The sequence below is a fragment of the Hyperolius riggenbachi genome, chromosome 5, assembly GCF_040937935.1.
Source record: "Hyperolius riggenbachi isolate aHypRig1 chromosome 5, aHypRig1.pri, whole genome shotgun sequence".
Taxonomy (NCBI): Eukaryota; Metazoa; Chordata; class Amphibia; order Anura; family Hyperoliidae; genus Hyperolius; species Hyperolius riggenbachi.
This window is the reverse complement of record NC_090650.1, coordinates 331,473,226-331,495,098: the sequence shown is the minus strand read 5'-3', so window position 1 is coordinate 331,495,098 and position 21,873 is coordinate 331,473,226. Positions and strand designations below refer to the sequence as shown.

Genomic DNA, 21,873 nt, shown 5'->3' with positions numbered 1-21,873 from the left:
AGTTGTTATCTCTATACAAAAAAGCCATTAAGCTCTACGACTTTCAAAGTCGTGGAGAGGGCTGTTTTCTGACTTTTATTATCTCAACTGTTAGTTAACTATTTACTTTTTCTCTGCCAGAGGAGAGGTCATTAGTTCACAGACTGCTCTGAAAGAATCATTTTGAATGCTGAGTGTTGTGTAATCTGCACATATTATAGAATGATGCAATGTTAGAAAAAAACACTATATACCTGAAAATAAAAATATGAGAATATTTTCTTTACTGCTAATCTTCTAGTAATTATTCATAGTACACAACCAATTCATTATATCATATTTATTTTTTTTCGCTTCAGTGTCTCTTTAACTATCCCTCAGAGGGGCTCAAAATCTAATCCCTGCCATAATCATATGTCTATGTCTGTATCGTAGTCTAGGGCCAATTTAGGGGAAGCCAATTAACTTATCTAAATGTTTTTGGGATGTGGGAGGAAACCGGACTGCCCGGAGGAAACTCGCACACACACAGGAAGAACATGCAAACTCAACTCCACGGCCCTGGTATTTATATAGCACTGACCTCTTCTGCAGCGCTGTACAAAGTATATAGACTTGTCTCTCACTGTCCCTCAGAGGAGCTCACAATCTAATCCCTACCATAATCATATGCCCAATGTAGACTAAGCACAATTTTTAGGGGGGAAGCCAATTAACTGATCTGGATGTTTCTGGGATGTTGGAGTAAACTGGATTTCCCGGAGAACACCCACACAGACACGGGGAGAACATACCAACAGATGGTGCCTTGGTTGGGATTCAAAACGGGGACCCAGTGCTGCAAGGTGAGATCACTTACCACTACGACACTTTGCTGCCCATTAAAATTCCATGTAGATGGTGTCCAGCATGGGTCAGTTTGAAGGTTAGGTTGCTTTTCCACGACCGCGATCATGTTTTTGGATCGCAGCGGTTCACCAATTGCAAGGACCCCACAATTAACATGTTAATCACTGTGCCCTTTTTCTGCTGCTGCTCTTCCGTGTTTGGCCAATCACTAATGAACTGCATGCAAGGAAATAAATATGGTAGCCTCCATATTCCTCTCACTTCAGGTGTCCTTTAAATCCAGAGATACAAATGATGGGTGCTGGCTGTAAAACTAGTTGTGATGATCCCCAATTCTGTGAGAACACAGTGCTGGGGAGCGGGCAGTATAGCAAACAGCTGATGGTATCCACATAGCTGGAGATGTGGGTCCATGTGTTGGATAGTGGTAGCCCAGATCTCTAGAACTCCACTACTACACATGGGTGGGCAGGCTGTGACCACAGCCCTTCTCCATGTGCAGGGGCAAATCCAAGATTTCCAAGGGGGGGGGGTTCCTGAAAGTGGCGTGTGGGCGTGGCCAAAATATGGTGTGGGTGGAGCCAAATACTAGCAGTTTCTAGGCTAAATTGCACCCAGGGTGAGGGCGTAAAATGCGCCCCCAACGTGGAGACAGGTATAGGTGCCCGCAGTATAGGTAGCAGTATAGGTAGCCAGCTATAGGTCCCCCCCCCCCAGTATAGGTAGCCCATATAGTTGCCCCCAGTATAGGTTAGATAGGTATATGCCCCCCAGTATAGATTAGATAGGTATATGTCCCCCAGTATAGGTTAGATAGGTATATGCCCCCCAGTATAGGTTAGATAGGTATATGCCCCCCAGTATAAATTAGATAGGTATATGCCCCCCAGTATAGGTTAGATAGGTATATGCCCCCCAGTATAGGTTAGATAGGTATATGCCCCCCAGTATAGGTTAGATAGGTATATGCCCCCCAGTATAGGTTAGATAGGTATATGCCCCCCAGTATAGATTAGATAGGTATATGCCCCCCAGTATAGGTTAGATAGGTATATGCCCCCCAGTATAGGTTAGATAGGTATATGCCCCCCAGTATAGATTAGATAGGTATATGCCCCCCAGTATAAGATAGGTGAAGGAAGGTGCCCGCCCCCTGTGTGGGGAGAAGATTGCCCGGGGGAGAAAAGACAGAATAAAATGATGGAGGCGCCAGCCGCGCTAATAAGGGATGCGGGAACCGGCTTTATTCCTCGCTCCCTCCCTCCCTCCCTCTGAATGCCCCTCGCCTGCGGTGAATGTGTGCCCGGCTCCCCCATGAGTGTGTGCGCAGCGGAGTGGTAGGTCCTCTTACCGCAGATCAGGCGCACCAGCAACTGGAGTCTCATGCTTCCTGTGACGTCATGGTAAACAGGAAGCATGAGACTCCAGTTGCTGGTGTGCCTGATCTGCGGTAAGAGGACCTACCGCTCCGCTGCGCACACACTCATGGGGGAGCCGGGCACACATTCACCGCAGGCGAGGGGCATTCAGAGGGAGGGAGCGAGAAATAAAGCCGGCTCCCGCATCCCTTATTAGCGCGGCTGGCGCCTCCATCATTTTCTTCTGTCTTCTCTCCCCAGCCGGCCGGGCCATGCGGCAGCCCCACTTCCGGTCTCGGTGCAGGGGGGTGTTCTAGACACCCAGAACAACCCCCTCCGTGCGCCACTGATGTGATTCTTGGTGGAGAGTCCTTGTAGAAATACAGATGTTTGCTTTAAACATGAACACTCAGGAAGCTAAGTTATACTATTACATGTGCTTTTAAAGTGTTAATCGCAAATGCTAGCTAGCTCAATTTGTTAAAACTTTTTTAAAATTGATTTTAGAAGCGAATTAGAAGGAATGGGCCCCTCGACTACCCACTCCCCCCGCCCCCTTCCTGCAATAGCTTTGAAAATGCTACAAGCAGCATGTTTGCAATTTTATTGATACAATTTCTTGCATTATAGTGGAATCACCCTCATAGGGTTCCACTGTCCTAGTGATTTGTCCATAGCTGCATCACTGGCTGTAGTAACATAAAGGCAGTTCGTTCATGGCTAGGTTCATGTCTAAAGTGTGCCTTAAAGCAACCATACACCATTAGATTTTTGTAACAGATTAGGAAAAAAAAAGAACCTATTAAAAGACAAACAGATGCAACATTTGCTGAAGCTTTGTACTGCTAGCAGCTTTTTTTGTTTGTTTTTTTGCTGTATAACTAGGACACTTATTGGTTGTATATGAATCCATCCTCCTCCACCAAGTTCCTGGTGATGCATCTTATTGTTAGAGTCAATTATTGTCATGGTTGCGCCATTGGCCCTGTGAAAAATGCTAAAACTGAGCTGTGTGGACATTGGCATTGCCTGCTATGATGGTTGGTAGAGCATGAATATCCCTTTCAGCGCCACTATTGTTATTGTTTGTGTATCCATACCTTGTTTCCCTCTTATGGATCAGAGCAATTTTGACATTTTAGCAATGTCCATATTTAATCCACAATAACTTTATCCCTACTTGTGACAACTTAATGAAAGATATATCTTTTTTTTATGTTTTTGGGATGTGGGAGGAAACTGGAGGTGCCCAGAGGAAACCCACACAGACACAGGGAGAACATACAAACTCCTTGCAGATAGTGCCCTAGCTTGGAATTTAATCGGGGACCCAGTGCTGCAAGCTAGGCCACTGTGCTGTTCTTCTGGCTAAGATGAAGTCACAGAGGATGTACATATACTCTAGTTGTGGATAAAGTGGTTATGTACTGGCAGTTGCAAATATTTCTAAAGGCACATTAGTGGGAATGAGTAATGCAAGTTAGAAGCGGTATTTTAGCTGTATTGCCCATCAGTCCTCTTGAATTTGCTCTGGCCTGCTGTAGCAAGAATTAGATTTGTGCTTTTATTTACTAAGTGTGCTGTGGAAACCTAACATGCAGAATTGAATATGATGCTTCAAACATCAGAGTGGTCCATCCTTTGAATTGTTTTTATCTTCTTTATTCATACAAGCTATTTGGGCTGGCAGATCACAGCATATATTCTTCAAAGTCCCAAGAAATAACAGCAGCCTACACTGCGTCCCAATAAAGTCACCTTCCTGTCTGGTGCCTCTGTGTTCCATCCCATATCCATTGCTTTCACTTCATGGTTTATGACCAAAGCATTCTGTAAGCCTCACTTCCTGTTTCTGTTAAATTACCTGGAACTGTCAAATAACTGTGAGTCAATCAGAAGACAATGTGCTGGGTAATTTATTGACAACTGCTGAAATGAAATGACTTCTCTGAAGAGAGCATTCAGTGAATGCTGTGCACTGTCATTTGTAAATACACGCTGGGCTTTAATTGTTAATGAAGAGTTGCTCTGAATATGTTGCAAGCTCGGGAAAACATCCAGTACCCAAATTCTGGAATCAGATGATTCACTTTATTTTATTAATTTTAGCTAAATTGTCTGGTGGGACATGCGATTAAGGCTGGTTTCACAGTGGGACGTTAAAGTCCCACGTTACAGCAGCCAGTAACGCAGCCGAACTCACAGCACTGTAAAATCAATGTGCTGTTCACAGTGCACACGTAGCGTTAGGGTATAACGCTGCACGTTAAATGAAAGTGCAGCATGCTGTACGTTATACCCAAAGAGCATTGTTTGCACATGCTCAGTGACTAGCCACATGGCTAATATTCACTGCACTGTGGTGATAAAGGGAGGGGGGACACCTAGAGCCCAATAGTGTGGTATTGTATAGATGATAATTAAGAATGAGTAATATAACAATGTAATACTCACAATCCAGGGTTACCATTAGGCAATCACTGTGAAGGCAGGTGGGGAGATTAACCTGACCCCACTCAGGATTAAAAGTCGCTCTCTGTAGATGGGATGAAGATTGGTACAACCCTCCACCAAGGGTGGACTTAGCAATATGTAGAAGCTTTCCAGAGGCGCCAATAGAAAAAAAGTCACTTAAACGAGCTTAAAACCGATGGGGCAGTGGTGGGCCTATCCCATCCATGCAGACAAAGCAAACAAAGGAAGGACTGTGGCATCAACAGTCAAACAACAATTTATTTATACTCCACAGTAAAAATAGGCAACGCGTTTCACGGGCTCAATCCCGCTTCATCAGGCCAATCAAAAAGGAGCATACAGCTTAACAGCATCAAAGCCACACTGAGCGCCTCTTTGCAGATTCGCATGTATGGGTAGCGTTTAATCCATCTGTCTTTTGGCCTAGTGTCATCTCTGAAAATCCCAGTTCTCTCTCTGGAACATTCAACTAGCAGAAAAGCAGTCACCTTGCATAATTATGAAGTTTTATCTCTAAAGCCCCATACACACGCTCAACAGCGGTCTTTTATGCAGCACAATTATCAAACAACTTTTATTGTGAAACAAGTTGAAACAAACCAAAAAAGTTGTTTGCTATTGTTCAAACAATTGATAAGATGTAAATCCAACAGATGGATTGACGTCTTATCAGTCTTATCAGTTGTGTGAACAACAGCAAACAACATTTTTGGGTTGTTTCAACTTGTTTCACAACAAAGGTTGTTTGATAATTGTGCTGCATAAAGGTTCATACACACCTACCAACTATCTGCCAAACTTTTCTTTTAAGCCCCATTCACATGCTCAACAGTGGTCCTTTATGCAGCTCAATTGTCAAACAACTTTTGTTGTGAAACAACAACAAAAAAAGTCTTGTTATTGTTCAAAAAGCTGATAAGACTGATAAGAAGTCAATCCAACTGTTGGATTTACTTCTTATCAGTCTTATCAGCAATTTGAACAATAATAAAAGACTTTAAGTTGTTTCAACTTGTTTCACAACAAAAGTTGTATGGGGCTTAACAGACAAGTTTGGTAGATAGTTGGACAGATAGTTGGTAGGTGTGTATGAACCTTAAGCATCACACTACTATTTTCAGACTGTTGCAGACAGAAGCCCTCTCAAGTCTTATCTCCTAAGTTCAGAGATAAGAGAACTGTCAACATCCAGGTCAGTTGAGGTCCGTTGCCGACTGCACGATATCTGCCCAACCGCCGGATGGATCGGGCAAAATGTCCAATGTTAATCACTTATCATTTAGCAACATTTTTGCACATGATTGTTGTCTAACATGACGAAATATGTCATTTGTCCCACATTTCAAACGACTTTAGTTTAGCAAGTGTGCGAGGCTTTCTGTGGCTCAGTTACGGATAAGGCTCCCAGGAGAAAAAGAAATAAACGTTTTTACTTAGATGTTATCGTAGTGTGGCTATTCTATTGGAAATATATTTGTACTGTAATTCTGCTTTTAAAATTCACAAATTAAAATTCACAAAAACCATTGTCCTCATCACTTCTTTAGGGCTGGTTCACACTGGGCGCTTTTTCAGCTTTTTGCTGATTGCCGGTGATTAGCAAAGTGCTGCTGCTAATGTATCCCTATGGATATATTCACACTGCAGCATTTGCGATTGCGATCAATCAAAATGCGCTACATGCAGCATTTTAGGGGCGACCGCGCTGTGATTCTCGTTCTATTGAACAGGAATCACAAGCACAAATTGCGAGATTTGGGCTGTCGAATCGCGATCGCGTAAAGGCGCCCAACATGAACTAGCCTTTACTTCTACAACAATAGTATCATACCTCCTATGTGGTTTTAGTTTAATGGAAAGTGGCCTTAGATTCTTATCTGTTCAGTTCTGCGCAGGACCTTTTTAACCTGGAATTCTGTGCACTCAGCTGTCTTTTTTTAAATGTTCTTTCCTGAAATACAGAACACTGTAATGCTTGATTATAGAGGAACTTCACGGAGTATAACGTTATGAATAAAACAGTTTTTGTTTTCTACAATATTACTTTACAAATTATTTACAACACAGAACATTTATATCGCGCTTTTCTCCTGGCGGACTCAAAGCGCCAGAGCTGCAGCCACTGGGACGCTCTCTATAGGCAGTAGCAGTGTTAGGGAGACTTGCTCAAGGTCTCCTCAATAAATAGGTGCCGGCTTACTGAACAGGCAGAGCCGAGATTCGAACCCAGGTCTCCTGTGTCAGAGGCAGAGTCCTTAACCATTACACTTTCCAGCCATTTTAAAATCTTTTCCTCACCCCTTTACATCTTTACTGCTGGTATGTGCATCACTGCGGATTGTTTGTATACTTTGTTCGAAAGCCAACAAAAATAGCACCTGGTCTCCCAGAATGCTCTAGGAGAATTTATATTTATTACTATTATTTATTTATATATTGCTGACCTCTTCCACAGCACTGTAATGAGTTTATAGTCTCTGAGGAGACCACAAAGTAATCCCTATCGTAGTTATATGTCCATCATATTCTAGGGCCAGTTTTTGTTGTTGTTAGGGGAAACCCATTAAGGTATCTGCATGTTTTTGGGGTGTGGGAAGAAACTGCTGCATCACAACAGTGTGCCACAGTCTGCGGGGGGGGGGGGGGGGGGGGGGGGGGCTTCAATTTTGCTTTGAGCAGTATTAGGCCTAGAAACTGCCCTGTGAGCGAGAGAGACTACCCTCTGACAAACTGCTGCTGGAAAGAGACCCACCGCCTGAGAGGCCTACTGACAGGGAGATCTGCCACTAGAGATGCTGGGGAGGTAATGTATACTGCATTGTAAAGTGGTGGTGGTACTATATGATGGGAGGGCAGTGCATTTACCTATCTACAGGGGCACTGTATACAGTAGATAGGTAACATTAGACAGACAGGTTTCTAACACAGATGGAAGAATTTCTTCTGATACTTAAGATTTGAGAAATTCAAGAACCTTTTAAGGTCCAGATTCGGATTTGAGAAACTTTGGAATGCACCCTATCTCTAATTTTTAGCAAGGACAATACAAACATTCATGTGTTTGTTATTATACAGCTCTCGGTACAAGTAGTCGTTCCATTGATGGCTGCTGATTCACTTGGCTGGTTTCCCGTGGCAAACATCAAAAGCTTTTGATCCACCCGGGATGACAGCACTGGATGGCATGTGACAGTTCACTTTTCCTTTGTTAAGTGTTTTTTGCTCGAAGCAGCATTTTAGTCCTTGGTTTTACACTCTATAACAGTTTAAAAAATAGTAGATGTTTTCTATAAGTAAATGTCTGTTACTTACACACCAGTGAATGAGAATTCCAGGAAGTGTTACATGATGGCCAGTTTCAGGCAAGCACAATGCTTTTTTGATCACTTGTTACCATTGGATGTTTTTGGTGCCTCCAGATCAGTTTGGAAATTTTTGGTTGCTGCATTTTATATTTAAAGTTCATATGATTTGTGGAGTTCAGCTCACCCCTAGAAGTCCAAAACCTGGTACTCGCGTTCAATTTTATTACCTCCATGTAGTATGAGTGCTTACCTACAAAATCTGTTGACGGTGTTCAACATCTTTTGGCCCTCATACTACATGGAGGTGGTATCATTTTGCCAATCAAAATTGTGATGTGTACCAGGCTTAAGGATACATAGACATATTTAGTTTTGATTGGTCACTGTTCAATGCAATGCAATGCTATGGCCTATGGATCTTCTGCTGCTCTTGTCCCACCCCCAATCGACCTAGATTTTCACTCCTTTTCGATCAATACTTTTGATCAATTTTTGATCAAAATTGATTGAATGGAACATTTTTAAATGGATAGATTCCAATCCCATTTAATCAGAGTGATCAACTCTGCAGGGAATCGAATGGGAAAAGTGAGGTTTGAATGGGCACTTTAAGGGCTGGTTCACACTACCTCCATGTTGCCAGATCTTCTGCATTGCTATATAAGGGTTGGTTCACGCTATGAGCCCCTTTCTAATTTTGGCCACTAATGATGCAATCTAATCCAGCTTTACTCTTGTAATATAAGGGAGTGCCTACAAAGATTTGGTACATTTGGACAAAAATAATTGTATCATTACTGGCCACCATAAGTGCCAGTGATTTGGAAAGCACAGTGTAATTCTGTGTTTGTTTGTTTTTTAATCACGTCACTCAAAAGAGAATACACACATCACACTAGCAAGAGCTTTTCAAATCACTGGCTGTAATGCTATGTACACACAATGCAGTTTTCTGATAGATTTACTGTCAGATTATTTCCAACATGTCCGACCTGATTTCCGATTGTTTTTTTCGAACTATTTTTCATAGAACTGAACTGAAAGTGGATCGAAAAATCAATTGGAAATCAGATGGGACATGTTGGAAATAATCGATCCGACAGTAAAGCTGTCAGAAAATTACATTGTGTGTACCTCGCATTAGAAAAGGTTCTCATAGTGTGAACTAGCCCTAAGGGCCTGTGTACACCAGTGCGTTTTAGTTGCTTTTTCAAAAACGCATGTATATGTGTTTTGTTTTTTAAATGCACCCATTGACTTGCCGTACCTGCGCTTTTTACAAAAAATGCAACATGACCTTTTCAAAAACTTCTCCCAATACAGCGCTTCAGTGAAGACATCAGAAAGTACTTTCTACGTACTTTCTAATGTCCTTGCGTAAAACAGAATGTAGTGCATTGCTCAAATCTGCAACGCACGCGTGGGGACAGGCCCTAAGAAAGCAACGCGCAAGCTCTGGTAACATTGAGGTAGTCTGATCAGACAGACAGTTTAGGGATTATGAAAAAGGTCTGCATTTATCTGCTGAAGAATGCAAATTTTTATAATTGTGTACATTTCAGGTGGTCTTATTCCATGTTCATTCCAATAAAGCTTCATGAAGTACTCCTCTAAATAATTTAATTTTGATAAATATTTTTAAAGTTTTGTGTTCTGTAAGGGGAGAAAATATCATGTTTTTTGGAAACTGAATATTGAAAGCACAGAGACGGTCAGTTTGAGTTTCTGAAATGGCCTCTTTGTATCTGATGGCCATAACATGCGCTAAGGCATGTTCTTATGTTGGTTGCAACAGGAACTGCAGTGAAAATTACATCATTAATAAAATTGCTTATTTTTCTACAATGTTACGGTAATTTATAGATGATTCAGTGTTTGCCCATCTTAAAATGTTTCCTCACCCTGGTTTACATTCTGAAATGTATCACTGGTGGTGACACCTATAGTTCTGCCAGATGATCTGTGCGGAATATTAGTTTACTCAGAGTTCTATGCACAGTCTGCTTGTTTAGCAGATGGAAAAAGCTGTTACTTCTCACAATGCAACAAGGTTCACAGACAGCAAAGTGACAAGACCATGGTTACAACATCACACTGAGGGAGGGGTTTCACCACAATATCAGCCATACAGGCCCTCCCTGGTGCACTATTTGAGACAAGGAAAATATTTATTGTCGGAAAGGGGGTATTGGCTGCTGATTGGGATAAAGTTCAATCCTAGGTTAAAGTTCTCAAGGGCGTAGGCGTTGAACTTCTATGTAATGAGTGTATGTGGTGTTCAGTACAGAGCTGTGGTGTTCCCTTGGCAACCTACAATTTAGCATAACAGTCGCCCAGGGAGGAGCAGACGTACCATTTAAACAACATAATCACTTTTTTAGCAATATAGTTACAATTATTTAAATCACAAAAGAACCCTAACCTCAAAATGGCTTTAAAGCTAGCTGTGCCTATATTAACGCTTTTTATCCAAAATGTGCATGTTGCAAATGGTTTCCTTTTGTTGCAGTATCTTTTGATTTCTGTGTGGGCTATTACACCGCACTGGGTAACTTGTTTCAGCTCTAGTTTGAGAGAATTCAAGCTTGATAACGCTTAGCAGTAATTGAGCAGAAATGTAGGGCCCAAGTTCACTCAGCGGTGCTACACAGTGTGCATCAAGATCAGTGCTTACATGATTCCCTCAGATATTTTAAATGCATCAGTGTTCAAAGCTGGAGCCGAGCTTGCCTAGGTCAGTCTTTTATATAATGGGTAGTGGAAAACAAAAAAAAAAACCCTAGTCATCAAGCTGCAGAACTTCACAGCTTTTCGGACTATAAGACGCACCTAGGTTTAGTGGGCAAAAATCAGGGAAAAAAATATTATACTAAACCTGGTGTGTCTTTGGTGCAGGGGTGTCTTATGGACCATTTTCCACCCAAATTTTTCTAACTAAGCTAAACTGACTGCCCAGCTACACTAACACCTGCTGCTCCAGTAACTACCCAACATTAACCCTTGTTGCCCCACCAGCTACACTAACAACTCTACACTTACATCTGCTGCCCCACTAACTACATTACACTAACCTACACTAAGCTACAATGCCCCCACAACCTACACTAAGCTACAATGCCCACACTATCTACACTAAGCTACAATGCCCCACTACCTACAATGACCCCACTACCTACACTAAGCTTCAACACCCCTACTACATACACTAATCTACAAATGCATGTTTCATACTTACCAATATTAGAGGAGAGGCTGGGCTACTGGGGATGTTGATTCTGGGCTACTAGGGATGTTGTCTTGGGTCTTTTTTTTTTTTTTTTTTTTTATTCTAATTTCTGCGCAGAAATAGGTTTTAATACTCTGTGTTTTGGTCGTTAAAGGTGTATAGCAGCAGTTTTTGTATGTTCAATAAAGCATCACTTATTTAACTGAGATGTACTAGGTGTATATGGCCAGTTTTGTGCTACAATTTTATATATGTTGTCTTGGGTCTCCTGCAGTTAGGTCCAGAGTGTCAGAGTCCCGTTAGTGCTATCCTGGCATCTGTGGCAAGCATGTCTGCTGGAGCAGGAACCGCTGCAAGAACTGGAGTCACGTGGGCAGTTTCAGCTGATGGCCCATGTAACTGAGAGCCAGCATGTCCTCCTTCGACGCCGATGTCCTTTGGGTGACGTTAGAGAAGTAGGGACATCGCTGGTACCAGATGCACCGGAGCTGCTGCAATAACCAGAGTCACGTGGGTAGCTCCAGCTGATGGCCCACGTGACTCAGAGCCAGCTATGTCCTCCTTCGCCGCCGATGTCCTCTGTCGTTCGGGTGGCTTCAGATAAGCAGGGACAACGCTGGTACCAGAAGCCTGTCGGAGCTGCTGCAAGACCAGAGTCACATGGACAGCTCCACCTGATCCAGCGATGTCTTCCGCCGCCGATGTATTGTCCTCCTTCCAGAGCTGCTACAAGATCCCGGAAACAGTGTGTCCATGCCGCTTCACAGCTGCGCGAGTCGGCAGGCCGTGCGCATGCACACGGAGATACAAGCCGGAAGAAGTAAGAAGATAGAGGACACAGGGGTGCTCAGGATGAACGGGTGAGGGCTTCCACTCCACATTTACCTCTGCCGTTACCTCGCGGGGACCACCAGCATAGATGGGAGCATGAGTTGCTAATGGGGCAGAAGTATGGGTTACGGGCAACGGCAGGACCACCAGTATAGATGGGAAGAATGGGTTTCTACCGGTGCAGAGGAAACATGGGTTACGAGCGGCGGGGACCACCAGCGTAGATTAGGGTTGCTAGTGCGGGAGTCATGGATTGCTAGCAGCGGCAGAGAACACCGGCCTGGATGGGGGCGGGCAATACTTTCATGGACCATAGTGTAGCATTCGCACTATAAGACGCACCTACATCCGCACTATAAGACACACACACACACACACACACACACACACACACACACACACACACACACACACACACACACACACACACACACACACACACACACACACACACACACACACACACACACACACACACACACACACACACACACACACACACACACACACACACACACACACACACACACACACACACACACACACACACACACACACACACACACACACTTTTGAGGGAGAAAAAGTGAGTCTTATAGTCCGAAAAATACGGTAGGCTGTCCATGAAGTTCAGCTTCAAGGCACTCCAGAGGAATGTAGAAACCCCTCTAGATGCACTGACCTATTTTTCATCTTAGTGGAATAAACATCCTTCCTGTTGCATTCGGCAGTAAAAGTCATTCCTTGAATTATGATATTATCGTGTTGTCCAAACTCATTCTTATGTGGCTTCATGTTCAGGATTGCATGTTAAAGAACAGTACTGGGCAAATTGGAGCTGCTCACTGCTACAAATTATATTCAATGTTTCTCTAGTTTGAAAGACTACTTCTAGTATGTTGTTGTACTTTGCACATCATTATTATTGCACTATGCAATAAATCCTGATGCTGAATCCTTGCTCCCGCTGGCCTCTAGAGGCTGCTGTGGGGAGATATGGTGTTAATACACCAAAACAGCATGGTTGACTTGATTGGCTATGATGATGGTAACTTATTCTGTTGACTCTTGTTGCCTTCTATTCAAGTTTGGATCTGCTCTGTAGGGCTAGTTATATTTGTACCTATGTTTATCTGATAAATTCACATGTCACTTCAGGTTTCCTTTAGTTAACCACAGTCATGGTTGGTTGAAGGAGCAGATATTGGCTGCTTCAGTCACTCATCTGTTACAAGATATATTTTTGTGTCCCTAAAGGGAAGGTGCGAGCTGAACAAAAAAAAAAAAAAAAATAAGATCTACTTACCTGGGGCTTCTTCCAGCCCCTGGCAGCCTATGTGTCCTCGCAGTGGCTCCGCTCTCAGCTGGTGGCCCGGGGTCCGCTTTGTTGCAGATGCCGACCTTGCCAGGCTTTACCGCTCGTGACTGCGGTCATGTGGCTTGGAGCACTCTGCGGAGGCGCAGAAGTACTGTGCTTGTGCAGAACACTCCAGAACACGTAAGCACGATCACGAGCGGCGCTCGCACAGGCGCAGAAAATATAGTATTCTAAGAAAAAAAAATCTAAAATGACATTGATATTTAGTTGTCACTGATAGTGTAGTGTAACCATGTGGGTCTTCATCATTATAATGAAATGTTTGCATTTTTCCTGGCATTTTAACCTATGTCTAGCTAATGAAGCAAATGTACAGGTTGGAAGGATAATTAGAAAGGAGCATTTTTAGTCTGAGCAGTACCTTCCTGCCTCCAGCCCTGAAGGTCACCCTCAAAGGCAAACTATTGATCCTGGCTGGAGCAGGAGGAGAAACTGGAGACTTAATTGATGACTTGTCTTTAAAGTAGGCTAGACATTTCTGCACAGTGCGCAAAATCTGGGAGTAATTGTATACATGTCTGTGTAGCAAATAGTACTTAGATAGTATTTCTGTATTAAATCTTAGTTTTTTTTTTCTTTTACTTCTTATTTATTTCACTATCTGTTATGTTTATCATAAGAGAAGTTGGTTTATTGTATATGTTACGGTCAGAACCCGAAGTGTGGCCACTTCGCGTTCTGGCCAGCCACTTCAGCGCAGCGGCCAATGTTAGAAATGTTATGTTTACGCCGTCTCGCTGCGGCCAAATTTATTACAACTTGCTTAATTTAATAAAATATAGCCGGTGGCAATGTAATAGATGAAGCCGCCGGCTTTCGCACTGCCTCTCTCCTCTCCCCAATCCCCCCCCCCCCTCCGCCTCTCTCCTCTCCCCGCCTCCCATACAATAAGTAGCAGCCAGCGGGGACACGCGTGTCCCGAGAGTCGTTCGTCGCGGCAGGGGAATCCTGCCGTTCCTGCAGAGCGGGTGCTGGCAGAAGCAATGTCTGCAGCCTCCCCGCTCTGCTGCGACGAACGACTCTCCGGCTGCATGTCCCCGGCTGCTACGTATATTGTATGGGAGGCGGGGAGAGGAGAGAGAGTAGGGGGGGGGAGGAGAGAGGCAGTGTGAAAGCCGACGGCTTCATCTATTACATTGCCGCCGGCTATATTTAATTAAATTAAGCAAGTTGTAATAAATTTGGCCGCAGCGAGACGGCGTAAACATTTCATTTCTAACATTGGCCGCTGCGCTGCGGCCACTTCGCACATTGGCCGGCCAGAACCCAAAGTGGCCACACTTCGGGTTCTGGCCGGAACATATACATCCCCATGTTGGTGGAATAATGCTCAGTCATATTGGTCCCATCATGTTAAACTGGTGCTGTGCCCATTTTCTAGCATGTCAAATGTATAAAAATGTATAACTGCCAAATACCCCATAAGTCATCTCCACAAAGAGAGGTCTGGTGCTAGGGGAGCAGCTGCGGTTCTGCGTTTATCATAGGGTTAGTGCTAGGTGGTTGGGTGGTAGTGTGTGTGGCTGGGGGTGTTGGACAGAGCAGGTGGGGAGAGGGTTTGGTGGAAAGTATAGGTCAGGGAAGTAGGTAGTAATGTACTATTGCTGTTAATCTAACTATCAGCAATACTTTGAGGGCCTGTTTTTACTTGGAGACTCTCGGAGATGCACGCTGGCACTTGTGATTATGCTAGAGCGCATCTGAATCCCTTTACCCATTATTTGCATGGCTGTGGGGATTCGCATGCCTGATGTGAAAAAATGCTGACATATCAATTTTTTTCCGTGCATGCAAATTTGGAAGCCTATTGATTTCAGTGGGTTGTAATGTTGCATCCAAATTCGCATGCAGGGAAATGGACAGGAATTGCACAAAGAGAAACTCGGGCTAACATCGGATCTGGCACCCACATTTCTTGTGCTGCTTATTTTTCCATGTACAGGGAAGGGTTGTGCACAGTTCACTTTGATTGATCTTTGAAGCATGTGCGCGCTTTACGTCACTGCACTTTTATCTAATTTCATTATTGCTACAGAATCCACTATACTTTGAGTGCAATAATGTGGTATTGTGATTTGATTCCTGTTGAAGTGGAGCTGAACTCTTGCACAGAACAGAAGGAAAACTGAGAAATGCACCCTGTATCTATTTAGAGAGTTTGTCTTAATTCCCCCTCATCTGCATCATCATTGTAATCTGATCTCTCAGCGGTGTCAGCTCAGGAATTTCCTCTGCCACAGCAGAACAGCTCATTTGTAAACACAGGATGATATGTCTGCTTCCATGAAAGCAGGAAGTAGACACACTGCAGATTTATTGCAGGATTTATATCAGCTGTGACAAATATATATATTTTTTTACTATGCTGTTTCAGATCTGCTTTAAAGATGAAAGTTTTTAGTGCAGTATAGTGGCATTTCTGATGAAAAAAGCAGTTGGCTTCAGCAAGAGAAAGCATCTGATGGACACCTCTGTCAGTGACTGCAGTCAGTAACATAGCATCCTGCTTGATAGATTTCGTTCTAGATGTCTTTGCAGAGTACAGACTAGATGACCTTTTAATCATGATCAACTTGTACAATGTTGTTTTCTCAGTCATAACAAAATATATTTATAGTTCAGTTTGTATGGTAGGACTTACCATTAAGGAGTTAATAATTAAGTGTCTTAGCCTTTTGTACTTGTATCTGTTTCATATGTAAACTATTATATTTAATGTTTACTTGTTAATGCCTAATCTCTTCCTGAAACTCTGACCCTCTTTAATCAGATTTCATGCCCTGTATTTTAATATGGTTCTGATGCACAGGACTTAACATGCCAACTTCTGGGCAGTGTGTATGCTAAAAGTACATTATGTTCTACAGCATTGTTAAGATCTTCACATTGTCCCCAAACCCATAGGACATTGTGTGTAAGTCCTGTTGGCAATCTAACTACAGTACATTTGGGAGATGACCATTTAACTGCTGCATAGTGATGTGTGGAAAACTATTTTCTCCTATAAAATACTTTTTTCTTATGACAAATATTTTACGATCTTAAATATTTGCCAAATACAACCAAAATAAATACAGAACATATTTGATGTAAACTTGATACCAGCCCACTCCACTGTAAATGCTTTTCTGAGTGACAACGGATTTGAAGAGTGATTGAATCTGCCAGCAATCAAATAGAAAAAATAAGTGTATGGCCATCTTAACCTGTTAGGTTAATCTTGCATATTACGTCCTAATTGGCCCTCCTCTGTATTCCAGGATGTAAAATTCACATCCTTTAGTTAAATCGTCGCCGAGTGCATGTGTGTACGTTCACGTTTTTTCGTGTGCGTGCATTCATTTAACAATGTATGAATGACTGCTGCTAATAGCAGCACTCATTCAGGAAACAAGGGGAAAAATATTAAAGTGAGTGTCTCCCTTAAAGAGAACCCGAGGTGTGTTTAAAGAATGTTATCTGCATACAGAGGCTGGATCTGCCTATACAGCCCAGCTTCTGTTGCTATCCCAAACCCCACTAAGGTCCCCCTGCACTCTGCAATACCTCATAAATCACAGCCGTGCTGTGAGGCTGTGTTTACATCTGTAGTGTCAGTCTCAGCTGCTCCCCTGCCTCCTGCATAGCTCCGGTCCCTGCCCCCATCTCTTCCCTCCAATCAGCAGGGAGGGAAGGGATGCAGGCGGGGACTGGAGTTCTGCAGGAGGCGGGGAGAGCAGCAGACTGACACTATAGAGATAAACATAGCCAGCTCTGACAAGCTGTTTGTCAGCAGCGTGGCTGTGATTTATGAGGGATTGCAGAGTGCAGGGGGACCTTAGGGGGGTTTGGGATAGCAACAGAGGCTGGGCTGTATAGGCAGATCCAGCCTCTGTATGCAGGTAATATTCTTCAAACCCACCTCGGGTTCTCTTTAACTAATAGTGTCCCCCCCCCCCCCAGTAAAATATGAACTCCTACCTACCTAACCTATTTTGTCACCTATGGTTAGCCCTAAGATTAGTGGAGACCTGTAATGGCTGTCGTCCAAAGTCATTGCTAGGGCGGCAGCTCCGGGACCCAGCACTGTACAAATGAATCGCTGTGCTGTTGCCTAGCAGTGTATCTGTACCGCACTGGGGTCCCCAAACTGTGCATCATAGCGATCGGATCCAATGGCTACAGATGCACAAGTTGGTGATGATACGCCACATTCACAACTATTGATGAAATAGGGCAACTATTGATGAAATAGGGCAACTATTGATGAAATAGGGCATCATTTTAACCGGGAAAAGACAACATATATTGAAAAGTTTTACAGCTGTGGCACTTCTCGTAAAATTTGTGAAGGCTGAAATATGAAAGTGCATTTTGTGCACTTATGCCAATATTTTTCCCTATAAAATGCTTATACAATTAAATACATCTTGAAAAACAAATGTTACCCAAAGAAAGCTTAGATTGTCCTGAAAAACTATATATGGATTGCTTTGATGGCATAAGTAATAAAAAAAAGTTATTGCCATATTCATAATGACAGCTGAAATGCCAAAATCGTAGTAAGGAATCTTAAAGTGGAAAAACCTTGGAGTATGAAGTGGTTAAAGAAACTCAGAGATGAGTCTCACTACAGTTTTTTTTTTTACTTACCCAGGCTTCTTCCAGCCCCATAAGCATGGCTGTGTCCCTCACCGTCGTCCTGCGATTACCCGTTCAGCCGCAGTGAGCCCGGGAGGCAGCTCAGTGACGTCAGCGGCGGACCTCTGGCGGCGGCGGTCACTCAGTCAAGACGGAGTCCGACTGAGCTGCTTACTGGGGGTTAACTGCTGGAGAATGGCGGCACTGAGGCGGCGAGGGACACATCCATGCTTATGGGGCTGGAGGAAGCTCGGGTAAGTAAAAAAACTGCAGTAAGGATAGATTTGTTTTTGAAAAATATACGGTAGATATGGTGATGTAGATGGTGATGCCCTATCACTTGTTCTGTTTATTATCTCGGTTTTCTTTTTCAGGGTTGTTTTACCCTTACTGATTAAGCACTATCTAGCCTCTTTGCCTATTTACTGTGCTCTGCTCTATGGAGTGGAGAGGGGGCTGGTGGGAGTGAGCTGCCAGTGCCTACCATGATACATTAAAACAGTAATTCGGTGTGGTTTTCCAAGATTCCAAATGGTTAACAAGATGTAGTTAAACATGGGTGGTGCCATTACAAGCTTCAAAAAGGCATCCAAACCTACCTGGAACAACTGGCGCAACCAAATTTTGTGTGTACAGGCCTTACATTTTTACTGCCTCTGCTTTCATTATACAGCCAGTGAGTGCCAGGCTTCATCGTAATGCAAATGTTTAGAATGCATGCTAAATGTATAATGCCTATGCTTATGCCAGTTATAATATGCTTTGTTTTTAAAGCTATTCCCATTAATTTTTGTTTTCTTTTTAAGGAGACAACATTGAAGGTCTTCGGGAAAATGATTTCCTCCTCATCCATTCATGCCGGCAGTGGACCACAATCACAGCTCACAGTTTGGAAGAGGGACATTACGTCATAGGCCCAAAGATTGAGATTCCTGTGCATTATGGAGGTATGTTGCACCTGTATATACCCACATATATAGTGAGAATGGAGACTGATGGCCAAGCTGAGAGCAGTTTCTGTTTTTATATCATTTTAAAAGCAATAAAACGGCTAAATAGAGTAATATATGAGCTTGGTCACCAAATTCTTAAGGTAACATGGTATTTACAGATAACAGTAAACAGCCAAAATGGCTGGTTGTCCTTTTAGTAATGCTGTATTAATGTGTATCATGGAAACATTTTGTTCATCAGACTATTCCTGTCACTTCCCTATACTGCATCAGTACAAGTGCAAGGAGCCAGTCCCCCAACCATAACCTGTACCCTAGCCATTTTATGTTTCCATGGCTACAGCAAAAGGTACTCTGTCTTGGTATGTGAGTAACTTCTTACCTCCAGGCCCCCAATTGTATCGTGCAATCTAGCATCCAACTCCCTGAAGCTGTCCACATTAAAGCTCTATATACACACTAGATGAAACTTGTCCAAGGGGGGCAATAACGAACGCCTATTTCTCGAATCTAGTGTGTGTACAGAATCTTCCAACCCCTCTGTGGATCCCTTTTTAGGCCTAGTGACGTCTGAGAGCATTGTTCTCCCCACCTACCCCGTGACTTTATGCAGAGTTTGAGTAGATTCAAATTCTATGTTAAATCTATGCAGCGTAGACTTGAACCAATCAAAAGCATCTGCTACTGCACTAGGTCTAAAGCTGAACAGCGGTCTTTTATGCAGCACAATTATCAAACAACCTTTGTTTTGAAACAAGTTGAACAACCCAAAAAAAAGTTGTTCTATTGTTTACACAACTGATAAGATGTCAGTTGTGTGGACAATGGCAAGCAACTTTTTTTGGTTGTTTAACTTGTTTCACAACAAAAGTTGTTTGATAACTGTGCTGCATAAAAGACTGCTGTTGAGCGTGTGTATGGAGCTTAATTATATGCATCAGAAATTTGCATAAAATGAAAATACAAAATTCTCCACTCGTGTCTCATTGTTCCATAGTTCCTGGGTGTAAGGTGTACTACTCTTTTGCCAGTTATCATCATGCATCTGGATCTATGTGATATATAGAAATATTTGTTCCCATAGGTATTTACTGTACCGCTTATAACTATTACTGTGTATATTTTGTTTGACGCCATTTGTTATGTGAATAGACTTTGGCTTTTGCATATACTGTATTGTCAATAGCCCAAATTCACGGTTTCATTTATTGTGCCATTTCAATATTTGCATTTTACACTTTATTGCTTGGCCAGGGCCACTAGTACACAGGGGATCACTTCACTATGCTTTTGTTCATAGCATTAGAGTGATTATATTTTACTACTTTTGACCATTTTATAAGTGTGAAGAGTGATATATAATACATGAGTACAAGATAGAGGTGCTGTGACCATTTTGTTTTTAACGGTTTCTAATCGGATGAATCCTGTGAGATATTGGTGAATAAAATATGTGGACCTTTGTTTGTCAGCCAGTCAGAAACATTCAAAGCAGTCACATGATCAGATTTACATGAGAGAAAATTCTGCATCTTTGTCATTGGCCTCTATCACCATCTGCCTTGGACCGCATACCCCTACTTTATAAAACTCAGAAAAGTCATGTACAGTAAAAAGTTTTGGTTGTTTTTTTGCTTTAAAAATACTTGGACCCTCGAGAAGACAAGGCTTGAGTAAGCCACATACTCCTCACTGATGCATAGAGATGTTCCAGTGTAATGTAGATGCAGAAAACAGACTCCACTGAACTCAGTTACATTCAAACAGAGCTTAATATAAAACCGGCTAGTAAAGAATTAGTAGAAAAATACAGAGTTGCTTACATAGCCAAATATTTATTAGGCCACGCACACCACCATCACACAACCACCAAGGCGCCTTCCTGTTTCAACATACGGCTTTAACATAACAATAAGTGGGAGTTATTTTACCAGGATGTTGCTACAAGGAAGATATTTAGGAATACAATTTACATTATACATCCTGATTTCATAGATGCCCATAAAAGCTATATAGGCAGTCTATAACAGAGTATATTATGTTCCCATTCTGTAACCATCATTCTTCCGCGCAGCGCTTTTAGCAGAGTCAGTGATTTATTTTGTGTAAGTCTTCAGTGTGGGGTTTTATGTAACACACACAGTAATGACATTTGCAATGCTTGGACGTTTACTGCCGCCAGCATTGTGCTGTGATATCGAGGCATCTGCATTGTCTGCCATGTTTCATTAATATCACTCTATAAGCTCCTGTGTGTCAAATCTGACTGCTGGAAATTAAACAGCAACATCATGACAGATTAGTATTCTTATTTTTACTTTTATCTTAACTGAATGAAATGATTATATTTATAGCATGATAGTAAGAAGAGTGCATATTTGGTATTTTAACGGAGAGTAAAAGTGCTAGATCTTTTAATAATTGCTAATATGGGCAGAAAGGTGGCATAGTGGTTGGCTCTCTCATCTTGCAGCATTGGATCCCTGGTTCAAATCCCAGCTTTGGCACTATCTGCATGGAAATCAAAATAAGAGGAGCGCTCTATGGTGCATTAACGTTTTATTATAGCTAAAAAGGATAAAAGTTGCACTTACAAGATGCAAATGCTTTCAAAGCACATCACCCATATAGGGTAGTCAGAGATCCCTTCTCCTCTCTACTCCTTCCGAAACCATTCACTGATGAAGGCGTAAGCACTCTGAAACGCGTCATGATGCTGCAGGTACTGTGAAGGAGGCCCTTCCAACTCCACCCTACCCGACGGTCTGTTGTACACCTGGACGCCCTTGCTATTGGCCACAGATACGGGATTTGGAAGGAGGAGAGAGGAAAAGGGATCTCTGACTACCCTATATGGGTGATGTGCTTTGAAAGCGTTTGCATCTTGTAAGTGCAACTT

The 21,873-nt window shown here is 42.6% G+C and overlaps 1 protein-coding gene across 1 annotated transcript in view; it reads left to right on the top strand.

Annotated features, from left to right (window-relative positions):
* GAREM1 (GRB2 associated regulator of MAPK1 subtype 1) overlaps positions 1–21,873 on the top strand; it is a 197,644-nt gene that overhangs the window by 38,693 nt on the left and 137,078 nt on the right. Inside the window, exon 2 of the mRNA XM_068237318.1 lies at positions 18,828–18,968. Coding sequence (XP_068093419.1) covers positions 18,828–18,968 — 141 coding nt within the window. The remainder of the gene's footprint in view (positions 1–18,827; positions 18,969–21,873) is intronic.